Source organism: Anopheles ziemanni, chromosome 3 (assembly GCF_943734765.1).
Source record: "Anopheles ziemanni chromosome 3, idAnoZiCoDA_A2_x.2, whole genome shotgun sequence".
NCBI lineage: Eukaryota > Metazoa > Arthropoda > Insecta > Diptera > Culicidae > Anopheles > Anopheles ziemanni.
Genome location: NC_080706.1, coordinates 49,924,625 through 49,945,717, shown reverse-complemented (window position 1 = coordinate 49,945,717; position 21,093 = coordinate 49,924,625). Strand labels below are relative to the sequence as shown.

General features: G+C 46.0%; 1 protein-coding gene across 1 annotated transcript in view; it reads right to left on the bottom strand.

Moving 5' to 3' along the window:
- LOC131284934 (uncharacterized) overlaps positions 1–21,093 on the bottom strand; it is a 96,487-nt gene that overhangs the window by 34,686 nt on the left and 40,708 nt on the right. Inside the window, exon 2 of the mRNA XM_058313793.1 lies at positions 14,601–14,723. Within this exon, the coding sequence (XP_058169776.1) occupies positions 14,601–14,723 (123 nt within the window). The remainder of the gene's footprint in view (positions 1–14,600; positions 14,724–21,093) is intronic.

Below are 21,093 nucleotides of genomic sequence, written 5' to 3'. Positions count from 1 at the left end.
TCTCGTTATGCAGCTTGCCAGTAACATTTTTAGCTTTAGCTTTAAGTTTCTCGTGCTGAAAAGTTAGTACCAGTACCGGTCGAAAATAAAATGACCTCGAGAAGAACGTGACTGGTGAAAACTTACGTGTCTTCAAATTAAAAAATAATACACCTGTTGTAGAGGCACAATGTATTATATTTTATACAGAAATATTATACCATCAGAATGAATATGATTCATTGCTTAACCCATTGTAGGACAGGGCATCATAATTATGTAGTCCAATAAGATTATTCACGTCACATTCTTAATGCTGGTGCTGGTTATTTCGGAAACTCTTTATTTAATTGTAAGCGTGTGTTCTTTTTTGCTTATAAAAGTCAAAGTGAATCCTTCATCGGCCGGGCGAAGAGCAGCGCTAAAAGGAACTGCTTGACCGTGGAAGTCCAAAGTCACTTAATCAACTCCAGCGATGGCAGGATGAAAAATGATATTTTTATCCTTTGCCCCAGCCGTATTCATATTATAATGCCATCATTTCCCTTAGCCGCGTTTCGAACACCCTGGCAACATTAAATTACGAGCGTGCAAAATTAGGGATCACCTCCACCACCAACACCACCCCCACCATCACCGTCAGTGGGATCGAAAACTACGTCAAACGTTCAACGGGCCTCGGTCAATATGCCCGCCAGTTCATTACGTTTTTTTCCTTCGAGGAAGGAAAGAAACCGAAAAAATACCCCACCAAACAGTGACCTTCGTGCGGCGGGGGCGTGGGATGGGTAGGATGAATGAAGTTTTGGTTAAGATTCCCACACACACACACACACGCACACGTTTTCGACCCACGACCCCCAGAGGACATATGGTTGGGGCATTTTTCACTCAATCCTCACGACCTGCTCCTCCCTTGGCCCGGGGAGCCTTGATTTTCCCACCGCAGGCGGGAAGGCAATTATCGGCCGATAATAAATTATTTACAAGCCATATTTATGAGCTACGGGCGGGCGGTGGAAAGAACAGGTGGAAGTGGTGGGGTGTTGCTGCCGTATTTCTAGATTGCGGTTAAGAACCTGTTTGCTCGAACGCGTGCGTACGTGTGTGTAGGTGTTCGTGGCGTGGCGTGGCACGAATGGAGGGCAGTTGGAAGGTTTCACTTTATTTCGTGTCTTTCTCCTACTTTTTTCCATCGACGAAAAATATGTGCTCTTAAGTATGTATACGTTTCGCCATCGATGTGTAGCCTTTGAATAGTTTATGGGTCGGGCATGGACGTGGGAAGAAAGCTTTTCATCATACTTAGTGGGCGAAGGCGAGGTGGTCCAGAATTTACCTAGTGGGTTTTAAGCGCCGTGAGCGGCTGGGGGTGATTTTTCCAGCCATAGGTTTATCGAACTATTGCAGTGAACAATTTTTATGGAATTGTATCTACATATATAAAATTCTTATCTAACGGTGTTAGTGGTTAAACTCCTCCTGAACGGCTGAACCAATTTCAATCAAACTTTGCACAAATGTTTCTTAGACATGAGAATAGGATCTTGATTATATCAAATGTCCGGAAGCTACATACTTTTTTAATAAATTACGATTTTGTATCATGGTCATGGTTTGTTTGTTTACATTTGGGACTGACATATGAAGTGCAATCTCAACTCGCAAGTATAAACGGTTAAAGCAGCATGCCTTTTCACAGAGCGTGGTGAGTTGATTTTGGACAAATCGCCTCTTTTCAAAAGCTAGAAAACTAATTTATTGGTAAAAATTACAAATTTTGTTAAGTTTTATTGTTAAGTTAACTACTTTTTGTTAAGTATTTTGTTAAGTTAACTTGGGTCGGATTTGATATAATATATTTTCATCGATCCAGTTTCCAACTCCCACGAAGCTGTAAGGTATCCAAAAGAGTTTTGAACTCTTTGATTTTTACAGAGCATGGCACCTATGCAATAAACAATCAAAATGTATAGATAAAAACCAATAATTTTCAACAGTTGTATGTTGTTAAAAAAATATTTAACCGAGTCATCTAATTTCTTAACATATTTAGAAGTATGACGAATTTTAGCCTACTCTATAAATTCAATTTCAAACAAAGCACATGATTTAATGAATGTTTTAATCTTCATGTATAATGAATTCTTTGGTTTACCATTTTTCAAATCAGCATTTTCCTTTAGACATTTCACTTTTTTTACTATAAAATCATTTTATTTGATTGCGCAAATGCTTTCACATTGGAAATGATTATGGTGACCAGGTACAACTCATGCAAGAGGAATGAAAATGTAAAAGCTTATAGAACTGGCAACAATGGCAAGTTTCGTGTACATTCCGATTCTCATTTGCTCATAAAAAGTAGAACGATTTCTCCACGTCCAGCTAAGCGAACAAGCGGTGTAGCTGCGACGACGTCAAGCGAACGATCGAACAATTTTGAGTGACTTGCGAGGTAGCATTTTCCCAAGCGAGCCTCGTCGAGTCGGCCGTAGCGAACTTGCGGGAAAAACGGACGGAACGTGTAATTATACTTTCACGTCTATTCTTGCCTTCCCTTTCGTGCCGTTTCAAGGTAAGCAACATCGTCCGGCATGGCATTGAACGCTTCGACCAAAGAAAACGTCTCTCTCTCTCTCTCTTCCTCTCTTCCTTTCTTGTATCTGCCCCGAGCTCCACACAACCGGCCGAAGGCACACGGTTGATCCTTTTGCGGAAACCGTACCGCCGGTTATCGGTTCGCGAAATCTACAACTGGAACGCTCCGACCGGTGTTCGTGTCTGTTTGTGGCCAGGGAAAAACAGCAGGTTTCCTTTCCACGTGCCCCTTTCTAAGCAAACGGCTCCCATCAGGGAAAGCATTTGATTTTCTTTTGATTTGGCTTTTCTTCGCCTCGAAACGCCACGAGTTTCGGAACAGATTTGCCTTTTCCTTTCTCTTTCTTTCTCCTGTGCCTGACGCGATGGTTACCGCGCGAAGCCAAATGATCAACCACGGCGATAGCAGGGGGTAATTTGCATGGATTTCGGATGGATCACTACCACAATCGCCGACCGGCACAGGTATGCGGTGGATTGGCCCTTTGCTGGTCGCACACTGCCATGGTTCGCACACTCACTCCGGCTGGAAGTCGTATCGATTAGCACGATTGTTTCGCGAAGTGGAACAAATATGCTCACCGGTATGTTTGGTAGTTCAGTTGATATTCGGTGTCATGACTGGCATTTCGTAACCACTATCGGAAATCGGAACATTTTTCATTACGAGAAATATCGCGATTGGCACTACTCCAGGGAGGGAAGTGGTTAAACCGGAGATGATATTTGATTAATAGTACAAGTTTTGGTTTTATTAATTTTTACACGATATTTAACGCAAGAAACTCTTGTAAAATTATACCTTTTTAACATTTAGAAAAGCGTCTCAACATCCCGATAAAACGTGTTGAATATGTTTGTTGAAATTCAAAACAACAACTCTTCAGAAAACATTTCCAACCGTTTCAGATGAGTACTCAACCCACTCAAAACTGCACCTCGCCCGCCTCACCGCAGTAATAAGGCCGTAAAATATGTTTGTAATTGTGGGCTAACGAAAACTAGTTCATAAAATCACTCCGTCCATAAAAGCAGTGCGCATTTATCTCGCACCATCGTTGGCCAGCTTAATCGATGTCATTAATTTTGCCCTGACCGAAATTAACCCTTCTCAAAGCGGCAACCCCGGCAGGGTAGTTCGGTTGGGGGCAATACTGGAGTGAGGCACCACTAACACAGCCTGTAATCTGCCCTTTAACCGAGCCCCAACTTGGTCGATTGTTTTTTGCTTGCCGGGACCGAAAAATTGTCCCACAAACCTCGAGCGAAGCTCATGAAAACATTACCACAACGCAACCAAGTGGTGGGAAGGATTCGTTCAGATTAGGTGCACTTCTTGTTGGGGGTAGAGGGTAAAGGAGGGTCGGGGTTTATGGTTTCCAATACCGCCCGACAAACATTTCGATGGTGACAGTAAACACAGTGCACCCCATGGGGGAGGAAAGGGGGGGGGGGGGGGGGGGAGTGCTTTAAAACGGAAAGGTGCCATCAAACGTACGAAAGTGCGTCGAGGGATTTCCGAGCCCTCGGGTAAGAATTTTTGTGCTTTAGGAAGGTTGATTACTTATGTTGAAGATAATGTTTTCACAAGAACCTTTTTATGAAGACATTACTCCCGTATTTTGCTTGTCCATTTGAAGTTTCATACTGTTTATCGATCAATTTGTCTTTAACCAGTTATTAAATTATTTGAAACACGATCGTTTTAATTTTACTATCACTCCATTCACTATTTATTGAGCTCATGAGTTTAGTTTAGTTCTATCTTTCGATTCTTTTCTTATTTTTAAATGGCCTAGAGTCATCTCCTTACAATGATATTGTATATAAACCAACTAGTTGCTAATAATCTGAAACTTACGAAAAGACTAGTTACAAGTCTGTATCTTTTCGACATTGATCATTGTTGCTTTCGTTTTTTTCCTTGTTTTTTGGTGGAAATAAAATGATTTCTGAAGTGTTTCAACATAACGTTCCTTTTCGTTTTTATATCCACATCATAATGTCAGCCTCGAAATCCCGATAACAACTCGGCAACCTGATTTTTATCGCAGATTGAGCCATCTTTTCACCGTTTTGCTCGTGTCCGAATCCCAAACACGGACGACGAAAGATCCGTTTTTCCCAGAAACGGACCGCCGTTCCGTCACGGTTCGCTCCGCGAGTGTCGCGTAAGCATTTTCTCTTTTCTGCACCTGATAATATCTCAACTTAATGTACCGTTTATCTTCCACCCGTGGGGGAAAACGCGGGGACAGCGAGGAAAGCACGCTTATCGTGGCCCGTGCGTTTCCGATCGCACCCTCGTACGGTCCCAAGTGAGATGTTAAAAAGTGCGCTCGGTAAGGAAGCGGCGAGAGGAAAACAAACGGTAATGCTGAACAGATGCCAAGACGTCACGCGAAAGGAAACTAGAAAGAGGAAAACTCCCGTAATACAGGTGTGCTAGTCCCGTTGTCATCCCATTTGGTTGCTTGCCGGGAGGGAAAAGAATGTCATGTTAGCGCTTTTCCTATCTTTCCGGTGGCTGTCCCTTCATTCGTCATCCGCCAAACCAGCCTTCATTTGGCTTTTTCTTGCTGTTCGTCGGCAAAGGGAACAAAAAAAACTAACGCTCCAAACGCCAATGACAAATTGCTATTTACGACCGTTTTCCGTTTCCTGGCGCATCATCGCTCTCCCGACGCGGTGCGATGCTGTGCGGCGTAATGGGACACACTGACGATTACGGTTCCCCTTGGCAGCTGGTCTGCCGCCGCGGGAAAATGTCCTCCGGGCGGCCGTCGGACGGACGCGGCCCAGATGGGCGATAATGAATTAAGGGAAAAAACAACGGTCGCCCGAGCGGGGCGACGGCGCACAATAATGAATTTATTTTTGGTCAATTTCTTCCCATCTAAATGAGTTCTGCCACTTAATTTTCCCGGCCCAGTCTCTTCGCTCCCGGGTGGTCGGTGCGATGTTTTTTTTTTTTTTTTTTTGGGAGGGTGTTTAAACCACATTTTGAACCATCCTGTTTTCCCTCTTGGCCCTGGGTTGCTTTGTTTTACAGCGCCAATCGTCGTTTGCAGTTGTTTCTCTTACGTTTCTTTTTGGCCCAAGGAAACCCGAATCTGCGGGGAAAAATCGCTGGGCGGGCAAATGGAATGAAGGAATTTCAGCACAAACCAGCACTGAACAAAACCGACACAGCACTTCGATCGGTTCCGGTTGGGCGGCCGAATGGGGGGATGGTGGTCGGCTGGACGGATGGCGTGATTTGATGGTCTCGAAAGATGTCTTGTCTTTCCACGCTCATCATCTGGCTCCTTCTCTGCATCATCATCGTTCCCATCGAAAGCGGCGCGAGGAGTCTAATGACGTGTAATTCATTTCTTTCAAACCACGACACTTAAAACGGAAATCGGTCCAGCCACCGGTCGCCCTTCGGTATTGCGATTGGTGGAAAACCGCGGAAAATCGAAAGAATGAAAACGCCCCAGCACAGCCCTAACACACACACGCACAGAGGAAAAACGCGGCGTCGAAGCCACATTTGCTCGACGCCAATGTCCGTTCGTGGAACGTCGAACGGAGATCTTAATTTCCCTAATTGAGAAAGCCAATTTGGTTTGCGGTTGGTGCGAGGGGTTGCGATACGCTGCGGAGCTGGAAAACCTCCCTCCCCACCCCGTGCCATCCGGCATTCCCAGGAATGTTTCGCCCGGCAAAAGAAACATACTTTTCCCTCGTCGTTAAGTCGTTTGCCACCGAAGTCGAACTCGAAACCGAACTCATCCCGACGGTAAGTTTTACAGCACATCATCATTGTCGGCATCATCATCATCATCATCATCAGCCGTTCGTTTCCAGCGAATCGCGAAACCGATTGAATTCCGGTGGAAGTTATCGTCCCGGAAATGGGGTCCCGCTCTCTCAGATTTCCCCCCCCCCCGAAACGGGGCACATCCCGCGGGAAAAACGGGCACCACCGGAACCACGTTTCTTTGCCCCCTTTCGGCCGAACGGAAAATCCGAACATCGACGACCGGCGGGAAAACTTTTCCCGGCTCGGCGCTTTGTGTGATTTTAAATTAACTTCTTTTGTCATCGACGACAACGGCGGGGACAGTGAAGTGCCGGGTGCTTTTTCAAGGAGCACATGGGTTAAATATTTGCCGATTGCATTAGCGAACGTTCGACGAATTTCTCGGGTTGAAAAACGGCTCGTGAAGAGATTACTTGAGGCATACATGTCTCAGAAGAAATTCGTGTGTTTAAACACGCGTGGTAAGAAGAGTTTTCTTCAGACGGTTCGACCATAAGCATGACAGCACGATTCGAGTCATCAATCAGGGTTACCCAGTGGTGAACCGATCGCTCAATTTAGCTATTTAAGGGAAAAAATACCCACCGCTTGGTTCAATCCGGATTCCCACGGCCTCAAGTGCCAGCTTTATCAACCTCCGCAGATTTGCAGTTCCTAAACGCTTCCGGGAACTCAAAAAAGAGTGATCTGATTTAGGAAAATTTCGCTCAACTTTTTTTGTTCGCTTTGTGGCATCGGACCTCGACCTAGGCGCGTTACAGTGGCATGAAAAGATAGGCGAAGAAGAAAGAAAGATTCCACATCCAGAGAAAATCACTAATGAGGCCAAAGCGTTCGCTTCTAATGATGCTGCCACTTTGAGTACTCCGAGTTCGGTTCCGTAAGCGATGCCGGGGATGGTAATAAGGGTTAATGCTGGGGAAGGGGGGAGGGAGGGGTTGATGATTACATCCTCCTTCCCCGCGGGGGTGTTTTCGCGTTAAGTGAAACTGATTTATCGGCTTCGATGGCGAAGCAAATCGGAAAGAAGTGTAGGATGACAAGAAAAAAATTGCCTCAATCGCTGAAACGTTTATCGATACACGCTGAAGAGGTTTCGATTTGAGGCAATCTTTGGGAGAAAAGCGTAACACACAGGCTGATTTCGGTACGCGCGAGTAATGAACCGACGGATCACTTCATGTCAGTCGAGGCAGAGCAAATTGCGTCTTACCGCATGCTAATCGCCATCGCAATCGAAGCAAATCGTAACGAAGATGCCCGACTGCCGATTCTTTCTTCACGCGAACGGTGATCGTCTGCAGTGTGGCAGGTGATGAACCGACAGTGTTTAAGATGACGACTACCGACGAGTCTTTGTCAAGTCATTGTATCCTATTTTAGTCCATCGATAGACTCGTAGGTTCGCTTTGATCTTACTTCTCAGCATCCTCTTTGCGAAAACAGCGAACGATGTGTGTATGTGTGTGTGTGTAAGGGATTAATAGAGTCGGAAATGTGTCACACAACAATCGAATCGAAGGGTGTTTTTTTTCCTCCCCGAAACCATCATTACTGTTGACGTCCCGATCGAAATGGAAGACGAAAAGGACGCGTCCATCCATGACCCTTTGATCGGGTACTCTTTCTCCTCATCGAACCATTGACCCATCTTCGAAGGACGGATGAGGGCAATCTTATTCTGCCTTTCGTTCGGGCGCACAAAACACCTCCACCGTTTGACGCAACTCTGGTGGAAAATTCACTCGTAAGTGGCACCGTTTTAGGAACCGATCCTTTTCCGTCTGGTTTGACTTCGAATCGAAGTCATCTTCCTGTCCCGGTGTTGCACTTCCTCCTTTCCAGCAAAAACCCAACTGTAAACATCACTTTTCGATCCCGTTTTCCTTTGCCACCCACGCAGGTGACGATAAAAGGTGACGAACCGAACCGGAACCATTTATCGACATTTTAGCGCCACCATAAAGGGGCTGAAGAAAACAACAATGAACAAGGAGGAAACGGATTGTCATCGCACCGTATCCAACGTGATGTAGAAGGGCGACGGGAAGGAGGGGGGGGGGGAGGTTCGACGGATGTGTATTAATAAAATTGTCACTGTCACGTCTGTCGCAATCAATTTCGACCCATTGGCGAGGGTGAAACACGGTCGTCACACGGATTGCTTTGATTACATGCGTCCAGGTCCAGGTCAGTGCTTTGGTTGTTGTGTCGTCTTAAGAGTTTTATGCGAAAATTCGAGGTCAGCCAGGGTCAGAGCGTTGCGCCATCGTGTCTGGTCAATTGATTTTATTCCCTTGTCAGGAAAATCAGGTCCCGGGTGCTGCAGTGCAGATGCCGATGTCGATGGACGCCATAATTGACAGCAGCGAATGGGGAGGGCGGTGGCGTAAGGTTACTTAGAAGAACGCTTTTATTGCGTTGTTTGTTTCCTTGGCCACGTTATGGGTAATTTATGCCTCAATACACCTCAATTCAATTCGGTTTAAAGCCGTTTTACGATGACATGTCTGCAGTGTTATCTCTAAACGCTTGGGTTTACACACCGAAACATTGGTTTCTAACATCATCATAACACTGTTAAGGCACAGTTTGGCGGTTCCTTAAGGAGATATTAAGTTAGCAGATGCCTGAATGCACTTGCAAACCATAATTTTGGATTCGGGAAATTGTGCGTTAATGTTTATTGATAAAACAAGGCACAGAGAAAATAATCTTTATCAAGAACACAAGTTAAAAATCCAATACATCAAAAACTAAGGACATAATCACTTCGTATCGATTTTGCTTGCGCCAACTGCTTCACGGTGTGTCCATCAGAAAACTTTATTGAATTTCCAAATTCATCACCCTCACCTGGTCGAAAGTTTCCTTTTCTCTTCCTCAGTCAGCCTCGGGTAGACGCAGCTTGTCCTTTGCTTCCACCAAAAATCCCCATACAAAGCGTTCTTCGTTTTCATTTCGATTCGAGTTGATATGCAAATGTATGCTCGTAAAAGTTTTGCGATTGTAGCAAATAAATGCCCTCCAGAAATGCCGCCCCCGAGTGAACGGTTGTAAAACACGGGTGACGTTTCCCATCGAGCGCCGAGAACGGTAGAAGACTCTCCCACGCTGCCGGAAAACGATTGCTGGGGGCAGCAAAAATCGAAGAATGGATGAAAAGCAAAAACCGAAACATGCCTGCCGATGCAGTTTTCCCAGCGACAAAACATAGATACATCGCCCACGAGGCATCTTCCATGGCATCCGTCCCGTTCATCTGGTGGCCCAATCAGAACCTTGGCATACCGTTTTCGAGCGTTGGTGTTTGTGAGGTAGGGGGGAAAAAAAACTACATCGACCCACCAACACAATGAAGAAACCAAAATGGACTTAATACTGCAGTTCACTAGCGGACAATCGTTACATAAGCAGGGGGTGGGAAAAAGCAAAAGTCCACCAGGATCACCAGCAAAGGGGGTTCCAAGGAATACCCAAACAGCTATGAATTCCCTGTGAGTTCCTTCCGACCAGGGTGAGGGTCGTAGTATCCCTCCGGGGGCGCCGCAAAGACGTAAAGCAAACAAAGCATACCCGTTTTACGGCAGCCGGTATTGAGGAGGTAAAATAAAATCGATACACCGGGTTGGCCAGGTATATTGCACGTTGGTGGATCCGCTGCTGCACCCACTCGGCCGCCTCCTGAACTGCAGCAAAAGTCAAATGCCGTGGGCATTTGAAAAACGACCCAACGTAAGCTCCCGGGAAGAGCGCTGGCACAATAAAAAGTAATAGGCAAAAAACAGGCGGGCGGACATAACTAAACACACAGGTTTCGAACCCGGGTGCGGGTTGGGTGTTGGCGCCCTAGTGCAGTGAATGCAGTTGCATTGGCTCGGGCAAAGCGAAAGTTTGTGATTTACGAGGAGCGTCTTCGAATGTTGCAAGTGAACCTTGCATTGAAAATAACGCGGCATTGTACAGCGTTTGGAAGGGAAGTTTTCTGTTTTGATTGGAGAATGGAGAGCATAACTTTATTCTAGGAAGGTTTAAGTTACTTAAACTCGTTACGAAATATCCCTCTTTCGCGAAACATTTAGGAACAGAAAAGGCGCTGAAAAAAATAAAAGGGCACCTTTTTCTTGCTACATCTTGCAAATTCGTCACCTTTTAACTAGAGTTGCGTAAATCTGATTCAGATTCATGAATCTGAATGAATCTCTGCTTTATAAGGGAATTATGAATTTTTCGTCGAGAGGTTCATGAATCCTGAAGACAAACCAACTGATGAATAGTCACCAAAAATAAGTTGAGGGACCTCCTTTTTGTTTTTGGTCGCATTGTCCACGCCTATGAAAGAATCGGGGAGATTCGTGAAGATTCATGAAGATTCATGAAGGTTTCGAATGATTCATTAAGCTTTGAAGATTCGAATCCGCAAAGATTCATGAATCCATTTGAATAAATCTTAGGTGAAAGATTCATATGAATGAATCTCGCCAAAAGATTAATTAAGCACAACACTACTTTTGACCCTTCGCAAAGACAAGAAACTATACCCGATGGATCAACTTTATATTAAATATCTGGGCACTCATCGGGCATTCACTTTTAATCCTTCATTTTGAAAACATCATCAACCCGGACGCCACGTAGTTCAACAGGTTGCCAAAGCATACAACCTTTATTTTTTGTACTGCTGCTTGCCGACATAAGCTCCCATTAGGCATTGTTCACTGGTTGTTCGAACCAGTGGCAGAGAACATCGACAAAAAAGCCAATGTAACAGCTTACATGGTATTTCGCCCGCATTCTTTCGTCTCGTCTCCCGAAACCTCGAAACCGAACGGCGGCTTCTTTTGTCGATGAAAAATTCGTTCACTTCGGATTACGAAGGACGAGGGGAGTTAGTTCCGCTATCTGAAATGGTTCCAAAATTTCATCATCCAAAGATTACATTTAAAGGCAACCCCGCGTTCGCCGGTTCGTGTCCCTCGGTCGAACGGTGCTGGAGGAAAATTGGGGCTTGATGATGTTAGATATTCCGTTCTCTCCGATGAAAGACTTTTACAACGACAACCATGTTGACTATGATGATGATGATGATGACGGTGATGGTTTATTTGCATAATACTCTTCCAGTGCGATATGGGCGCTAACAACAACGACAAAAACGAAAGCAATGACATGCATTCAGCAGTTTGACCTTTTTTGCCGGCTCACACAGGTAGAGGTGAAAAACTCGGAAATGAACCCGGAACCTAATGTTGGAAAATTCCGCGTGCCTACGATCGAGCCGCAGCGTGGTGTCGCCGGGTATCTCATTAAAATTTTGCAAACGACATGAAATGTATCACGTAGCGTCCGAAAGCGTGTTTCGGCCGGTTCCGTTCGGAACGACTTTGCAAAAGGAAAAGTTGACAGCCGAATATTACATAATGTAAACCCATCATATCCATTCATGACTTCATTCGGTCAGCACGGGGATCCTTTTTTCGTGCCCTTTTTCCTTGCGTCCAGTGGGCTCATAGAGTCGCTTCTCACTTTTCTACTTTCGTCCGCCTTTTTCCTCCCGTTTCCGACGCCTGCAGCAGGTCGTCGTTCCAGGCAAAAGTTGGGCACCAGATTTTCGTGAGCATTTGACCAATGAACCTACCGATTCGTGTCCCTTCACCCCTCCCGCCGGCGTTCCACAACCTTGACTGGTTTGATCGGAAAAGTTGTCCCGCAGCGCCAGGAAAAAAAGGGTGAAACGTTTCGGTCCGGAAAATTCTGTTCGCCAAGATAGCCCCGTCGCTTTCGATGGTTGGTAGGTTTCGATGGAAAAGAGGCGCCGGTGAGTTGGTGCATAAATTTGCATACATTTACCCCTTGCCTGCATACACGTATACACGCACACACCCACACACACACACACACACACACACACACGGACATGTGAGAAGCGCGCCTGCAGCGACTTCCGGCCAAAATGCACACGCGGTCGCACGTCACCAGGCGCATCGCGTTGCTCCCTTTTCCGGGTGCGGCTCTTCACGATGGAGAAGGTCCTCCTGGGAGGATCGACACTTGAACTTGATACAGTTTTTCCCGCGGCCTTCTACCCAGCTAGTCCCGCGCCATCCTGTCAACTGCCGTCGGGAGGGGCAAACCATTGTGCCGAACGGGAATGCCTTATCTATGCCGATTTTCGTGTTCGAGAACGATCGGCCTCTCTTCCTTAACGATTTTCCTACTCGCCGTATACAATTGTTCCAAAGGCACACAGCTGTGACTCGCGCGTGTGTGTGTTATGTTACCAGAGGAGCGTAATGTTCTGATTTGGCCGAGACGGCGGTGGGATAAGAATATTAATGACTTTCCAAGTCGTTCGGTACAAGCAGAGGGGCCGTTTAAAGTATCGTTGCACTTTTCAGCTGCACTTCAACGATGCAAAAAGTGGTCTCTTTAAGCTTTGAGCGCTTTGTTAAATGGTTTTCGATTGTGAACCATTTTAATATCGTTGAATATTTTGAACCAATTAAGGAACGGAAAAACGTGTGGAGTTTAGTTAAATATGCTTAATGCAAGTAGTAGTAACAGAGAATATTTATTATTCCTAAATTTACATACTTCACTTACAATAACTAAAATTAGAGTGATATTGGTAACCTCGCTAGTGGAACCTTAACACAATATTTGTGAAGTTTATTGTACTGTAACATTATGGATAATCAATTTTAAATGGGGAAAAATAACCCCTGGTACTTTTCATTTGCATTTAAATAGGAAAAGATAATAGAAAAAAAAAAACAAAAAACAGAAGAAAACTAACAAAACCAACAAATCTATCTATACAAAAGAAAAAAATCATAAATATAGCGTAAGGTGGGAAATTTTGGGAGAAATGCTAAAATACTAATCCTTTGTGTCAGACAGTGTCAAATGTCTCTTCCAAGTAAAGTCCAAGACGTAGGCCGGTAGACTTTTTAGAAGAGCGATGAGTTTTAATTGTTTAGGTCAATCTATTGAATTGGTTCTTGGTGGATAAAATACGTTGAAAACCAACTTAAAAAGAAGCTATGTTGCTGTGATTTAGAAGGTGTTTGAAAATGCGTTTTTAAAGGAGTTTTTCTAGAATTTGGGAGATTTTTTGAACAACATTTACTAAGCCGGTTAAATCCCGTGAGTTTTATTCTAAAAGAAATAAAATATTGTTTTGTATAGGAAACATATATGCAAGAAAAAGCTTCAATAAAATACGACCTCCATAGGGAAAATGCATCCTTCACGGTCGCGTGTAATAAAGTCGCACGCTTCATGCGTTCACCGAAACGTTTTCCTCGCTCCGGACCGTACACCCATCCCCCGCTCCTGATGATCCCATTTTCCACCAAGTTTTGCATCGTTAACGTTCCCAGAAAGCAACCACGGAAAACGGCCAAGAAAAGATCCTCCGGTCGCCGCGTATTGTACTGCCGTACCGGTGCATGTCAGGGTGCATGTAAACACCCCCTCCTGCACCTCCTCACCGGGAGTTGTTGCACCGCCCCGCCAACCGCATATGTGCGATTCTCCGAAACGGGGCCGACTTTATGGCGTCTACTTTAATTAAACTCTCGTTCCACAGTGGGTTGTTATAGGGTGGGGGTGGTAAGGGGGCGGAAAACCCGTGCTCACCTCACGACGAGACGGAATGCACCGGGCCAACTGCCGTGAGGCGACCGTGTTCCTTCGGGTGGCATGAACAATCCTCTCCACCGCTCGCCGTTGAATGGTGGAAGGATTTAAGGCAAGGTCCTTCGCTTGCGGCGCTTGTTTCGTGCATTGAAGTGGTTGAACAAAAATAAGCACCACCAGCCTTGTTAGGTGAACCAGCCTGACGCTCCCTCCAACGCTTGCTTGCTTGCTGTATTTCTTTGCAAAAGGAAGCAGTTGCATTTGAAATCCCACCACGCCATCATTACGAACGACAAATAGACTGTCCCCGGGATGACATACTGGCGGTGGAAAACCCCGTCACCATGTCCCATTGACCTTTCTTTTCAGCAATGAAACAAACACCAGCAAATGTCACCTTTGTGTCAGTGCAAACGGAGGGTGAAAATTGCAATTAACATGAAGTCATCAGGCAAAGCGTCATCGGGCCGCAAATTGAACAAATTTTACCAAACAACTTAAGGACAAATTACGAGGAAAAATAACTTAGAAATAGGAAAACTATTCTATCGTTTAGTGCGCCGGAACTTACCTGGCACTGGTCCGCAGACGCGCGGGATGATCTCTAGGATGGCTGAACATGATGGATCCTCGAAGCACAGTTGTCGTGCTAATATACAATTTAAAATAGCTATTGCAGTCTTAATATTCGATCCTGTGGGAGAGACAGAGAGAGAAAGAGAAGACACATTAGCTACTTCCACCAAATGCGCGGTACATTTTTGAAGCATTCCAGTGGAAATGTCCCCCTTCGGCCGGATCCCGTTCCCGGCACGTTAGGTTGGGCTAAACAAATTAACGGTCTTCCCGGATGGGCCGCAGAGTGGCCACCGTAAATGGAACTTGTTCATTAAACCACCCGACCCGTGCACTTCGGTGGAGTCGGTGCAGAAACTTCACCGAAACGGAACGGAGCGGATTTGCATCCACCATGACCGTAAGTGTGTACGTGTATGTGTGTGTGTGTGGGGTGTGATTTTTCCCTTCGAAGGCAAACGTGAGCCGGCCACCTGGGCTGGTCCGGTAGGGCCTGTGGAGGAGCTGGGGGGACCCGTTATTGCGTGCGATATGTAGCGTTCTTCATCGGCCGCCACGGAACGGCATGGAATGCGTGGAAGCACCACATTAGCGCCGAGTGCTTTCACCAGCCCTTAACGGGAGGCCCATTATTATGTGACTTTCGGGCTCTTCGGGACGGATTTGTCGGCTCGAGTCACGAAAATCCCACACGCGGTGGGTGGGAGGGAAAAGGCGGCTTAACCTCGGCCAAGTAATCAATTCGAGCCTTCGTGCGAACGGCGCGCTCACGACCGGAAGGACGGAGGTTTGCTGTTGATTGCCGGCGCTAAATTAATGCTGCTGGCTGGACTTTTGGGGTAATCGTGTGCGTGCTTGTGTGTGTGTTTATGTGTGTGCGGGTTTCAGTTAAGTTGCTGTAAGGAGCTGTGCGGTAATCCACGAGAAACAATGTTTTGAAGCCCCTCGCGACATTGGCGCCCGAAAAAGGTTGGTACCTTTCCGTGCTCCAGATCGGTCTTGGAGATCCTGATAAAAAGCTCCCGGCTCGTATGACGGACGGGAAAGTTGATGGAAAAATCAATAAGTGTGTGAAATAGTTTTAACAGGGGTGAAAGAAAATTCGCATAAAGTTTAGTTTTTCCTCAGTCAACAATCAGACGACAAATTTAGTAGAAACGTAAGAGGTTAATTTGTAGCATTTAAAAAATATAGAACTAAATAGTGTAAAAACCTGGAGAAATTTGAATTTTTGAACAAATTGAATGAATTTCAATCAATTATGAATTACTCTTTTACTGTCTTTTAAAATTTTTATCTTCTCAAACAGTTTTTCGCCCAAAAAGTCAGAGTTATTTTGGAAACTAAAACGTACAAAACTCAACACTAAGACCAGATTTCCTACCATCGTTAGGGAAAACAAACACCAAAATATTTTCGCTTTATGCCCTAACAAGTATTTCACACCACCGTTAGCAATTCAGCAAAACCAACACGTACCGGCTCCCGTTTGTGGCTCGCACTGTAAACATTGTAAAGTAATACATCTCCATAATTTCACTCATGATTAGCAACCGTGCGCCATCTGTTCTTCACACAAGCGCGAAATAAATATAACGAGTCGCACATTGTTTACGACGAAAAAGGGCCCACTTTTACGACTGGCCGGGGAGGGGGGAGGGAAAAATAAAACAACCCCGGATCGATGCCTGGGCCGTGGCCAAGGTGACGGAAAGGTGAAATGATCCGAAATCCGAGCCCGAACAAAACACGCGACTCCCGCAAAACCCCCGGCCGGGGAGAGAGGCGGTTGAGATTCCGTCCGGATGTTTGAACCGGTGGATGGAAGATGGAAGTGCCGCGATAAGACGCAATCAGCCAATGGCCTCCCGTCAAGGTGGCCGATTGTCGGAAAAACCAAACAACACACTCCACTGGTGCGTGTGGAATTTGACTTTTTCGTTTTCGGTTTGTTTTCACACTCGTCCGTGAAGGAGCCTTTTTTCCCTTCGTTGTGCTTTGCGCTCGTTTAAAAGCTCCCCAAACCGACCCAAGGATGATGCACGGGGGGTGGGGGATGTACTTTTCGAATGACTAATTGATTTGGGACTTCCGTAACAGCACGCGCAAACAGTTTCAACTCCTTCTCGCACATCCTTCCCTGGGAAATCCGGCTGCGAAGCAGAACCTTAAATGTCTTCCCCACGGAGCGGCCGGATTATCGACCGTACGAATTACAGCTAAACAACAAGCAACCTTGTAAACCGTCCCACCCCCACCAACCCCACCGCCCTGGTAGACAATTTACACGCATCCCCTTCCGAGCCCGGCGTTCGTCGTCTTTTCGCTGGCAAACGGTCGAACGGAGTCTCGTCCCTGAAGACTTGCCCTGCATGGGCAACATTGTTATCCCATTTGAACCACTTCATTACATCAGCTCAACACACGAAAGCATACACCGCACACACACACACACACACATACATAAGAACGATGACTACGATCGGTGCTCTAAGCGAAGCTCGAAGCCCGCTCGTTTCCGGTTTGTCTCCCTCTGTGTGTGTGTGTGTGTCTGTCGTTTTTGTTGCCCGTGTGCCACATTTCTGACAACAGTTGAGCTTTCGGTTCATCCGTTCCCTCCACGTCCGGAGGGCGGGCACGGGAGTCATGTTTCCCGGCGGGTGGAAAAACTTTTACCTCCGCCCCATCGTACAGTCGGATTTTCAGCTCGTACGACTTCTCCGTTTTCCAACGAACGAACGCCGGAGCCGGAGTGGGTTTTCAGTTTTGTAGTGAACTAAATTCCCAGCAAACTTCCCCCCCACCGCGACTGCCTCGTTGCCTGTATGTGTGTGTGACCTCCTTCCCCGAACTATGCACAAGAGCCGAAAGGGTAGTTTTGTAGCAAAAGGAGCTCATTCAAGCGTGTAATAAACATTTTATCACCTCATTAGAAATTGGTGTGGTATGGTTTTTGTCTGTTTCCGGCTTCAGCACCACGTCGACTGCATGGCGACCATGATTTTCCCTCCCAACTGTGTTTCATCGACGTTGCAATCTTTCCCTTTTTTTTCGGCAGCAAAGCGTTGGCCTCCGAACCATGGCGAATGCTTTCGTCGGAAAATGGGAAAACACATATGCACTGGGCCGGTGCCACTTGCCTAGCAATGTCCTGCCCGATGCCGTTTTGTTCATGATTTTTCCTAGGCACGTTGTTTTCCCGAAAGCATCTCCCCACTTGGTTCGCCTTACGTCACTAACTATGGCTTTGCCTTTGGCCACCATTCTATTCTTTTTCCTTGAAAATGGCACGGGAAGCTTCTCATAAAGTATGCTTTAGCTCACCCTTGGAAAAGTGTTTGGCACCAGATGCTCCCAGGCAGGAAGTGGAACAATGCTGCGATGGTTGCAGCAGTAGTACTATCTGCAGAATCCAACACTGACTCCTTGTCGAGGTTATTTGGAAAACTCTCACGATGTATGTAACGAGGTAAGCTACTACACACTGGAATGAAAATGTGTAGCTTTGGCTAAGACGTCGTAAAGCGTTGGATACAGCTTCGTTGAGAGAGTCGAATCTACCAGCTTTAACTAATTCTTATTTATCAATATTTTTCCAATGTGGCAAAAACCGTGGTTAACATCTAAAATAAGCATGTAAACTCCTGCAACGATTAAAGTTTTCTAAATCTTTTAAATACCTTAGTTCTTGTTTGGATTGCATTCAAGAGAAAGAGAAGTCAACAATGGAATCAGTTGCACAAAAACAAACTTTGAGTTTAACTTTCCAGAAAACAATCCCCCCTCTTTCAAGCTACTCGAACTGAGTTTAACTTTCGAAAGACAACTAGCAAAGAAAACATAAAGAAGCACAAAGCCCAAAACAACCACAACATAAAATCCTTAACTCCTACAAGTATGACACGTCGGTGTGTGTCGTTTCGCTCGTGCCAAAAAGTGGGATCATGTGCTTTACCCGCTATTGTTTCTTAGTTTCAAAAACAAATTGTGTACACCGGCTTTCAATAGACACGTGTCGTTCGCGGATTTCACGGTTCAGTCAACCGTTAACTGCTCGAAAAGAAACAAAGGAAAAACGACACCCCGCTCCTATACCCGGAACTTCTCGCCCTCGTATAAAATCCGGCAGGCTGAAAGCATAACGACAAGGCTCCCGGTTTGCGGCTGGGGGATGTTCTAGGGACACTAGAGTGAAGCGCCAAGCAGGTGCAGCAGAACAGTTGCGTTCCGGGAGAGCGCAGCAATGATGGTGAGGAAGGGCTGCTCGAGGTGAGTGGCAAAAAACTTTCCCTCCGAATGGCTAAAAACATCATAAAGTGAAAAGGTTAAGTGTGTTTTCCTGCCCCTCCCCGTTCTGCGTTCCCTGTTCCATATTTTCTCTATCTCGTACACACTCACACAAACTGTCCTCTTGCAAGCACCTACTGTACGCCTCTCGGAAGATGGAAGCTGCGGTGGAAGCGTTCTTCTCCTGCCTTCTGACATTGTGGTTGGCAACGAAGAAACGACTCGAAGGAAGAGAGAACAAGAATTGCTTGCTGGAAAGGACTGGAATGTCGTGGCTCCGTCCGTTGTATCCGGTGGAAAACTCCCGAGCGAAACGGTAAAATTATAGACTACATTCAGGCGCGTCGGTTCGCACTTTTGCCCTACTTTACGTTCACGGGTGACTCATACTTTCTGCCCCGTTCGTCCGTTTGTGCCGCTGTTTGGCCTCCCATTTTAAACTGGGGTACCTTCCACTTCATACGGAGACATCTCGCAACTATGCACCGGCACCATGGGACGATCCCCCTTTTGCCGAGCGCAGTACAATTAGTTGTTTTAATGTTTGCTTTATAATATTTCCTTCTGCGCAATTTCGCTTGAGTTGTTCATTGACGGTGTTCGCGTTTTCCAGCCTTTGTTCTCTGGTTTTATTTATTTTTATGAATCCCATATTTAACTTACTTTACGCAGTAACTGGAATTCAAGTGAAGCGCCTTTTAAATCGCTGAGAAATTAATACTGCATTTGCAGATCACTCTATATTTTCTTTCATTTTTCTGGTGGGGAAACTCTATTTGTAAAGGACGTCGATCAAATAGTTTATTGATATTGACGATTATTTAAAGTAGTGCCATAACGTAACAATATTGACTTTACATCTTTCGAAACCTTCTGTTTGGTTTCAAGTTCTTCCAAGAATTGTGCAGTTTTATTGACTCGGTGCCTCTTCACTAAAGGGCGCGAGAGTAAAAATCAATTAGGCCAAAGCAATCAGTTGCCTCAAAAATCATCTCCATTACCAGGATCCATGTTCCGCGTACCGTTCGCTTCCTGCGGTGGTGGGCTGGAAATTACGCAAAGGATTTTCAACCCACCCCAACCACGGTTGCCCCGCTCCCGAACCCTTTCGAACGAATCGACCAAACTGTAACCTGTAAACCTGTGCAGGTCGAGTGCTTTTTGATTTTGGGACGTTCAGTGAGGGAAGGGGGGTAAACAACGAGCGGTTTTAACACAATTGGCTGATGACCGCCGACCAACCACCGACCCCATGTTGGTGGAGGTTGTTGTTTTTCTTCTGTTTTCTCCCCCGTGAAACAACAACTCCCAAACGTAAAGCGCTTGTGTTTTTTGCGTGCCCCACTTCCCGCGCGAGACCGGGACGTTTGGTAGGGCAAGGTCACTTCGGGCTGGTCGTTAAATAAGAATTTAAATAAAACTTGCCCTTCCAAGTTCAGCGGTTCCTTGTTTGCCTTATTGCCCCGCTCGGGCCTCCGCGAACGCATCGCTGCACGGCTGTGAAATGTGGCTGATTTTCCGACCCTTCCGTCGGACGGCGGTTGCCGGTCGGGTGGGGGAAAATTTACGAACCCGACCACCGCAGGTACCGCGATCTTCCGGGGCGTTTCTTCGCACCGTCTTCGCGCCCCGTTTATGTTGGTTTAATTTGATGGGATGGTATTTTCTTGAGTGGTGCGTTCTCCTGAAGCTTCCCCCGCTTTCAAAGGCACACCGGAATTGGGAAAATACTGCCAAAAGAACAAAATAAACACAATAAAACATCCATCCGCACACACCGACACGCATACATACGCTCTGTATTTTCGTTGTTTGGCAAACAGAAATTCTTCCGAGAAACGGATTGAGCTGATGAAGACGACGACAGGAGGACGATGGAGATGATGATGATGACGACGACAATAAGGATCGTGCAGAACCGAGCAGCATGGCGAGGGACGCGAGGACGTTCAGTTAATCAAAGAAATTGAGGTTGAGTTTTTTTTCCTTTTGTCCTACCGAGGGCGAGTGTTTGATGATCTTGTGAATTTTAAATGCCGGTTCACTTTCACCACCGTACGTCTGCCATTGTTTCCACGGGAAACTTAACAAGATGGTGCACATAACGACGGGTCGAGGGAGAATCCAAAAAAAAGGAACTCTCCTGCCGGGAATGTGGTTCCGCAAACCCACTGGGCCACGGGAATGTTCTGCGTCGGGTG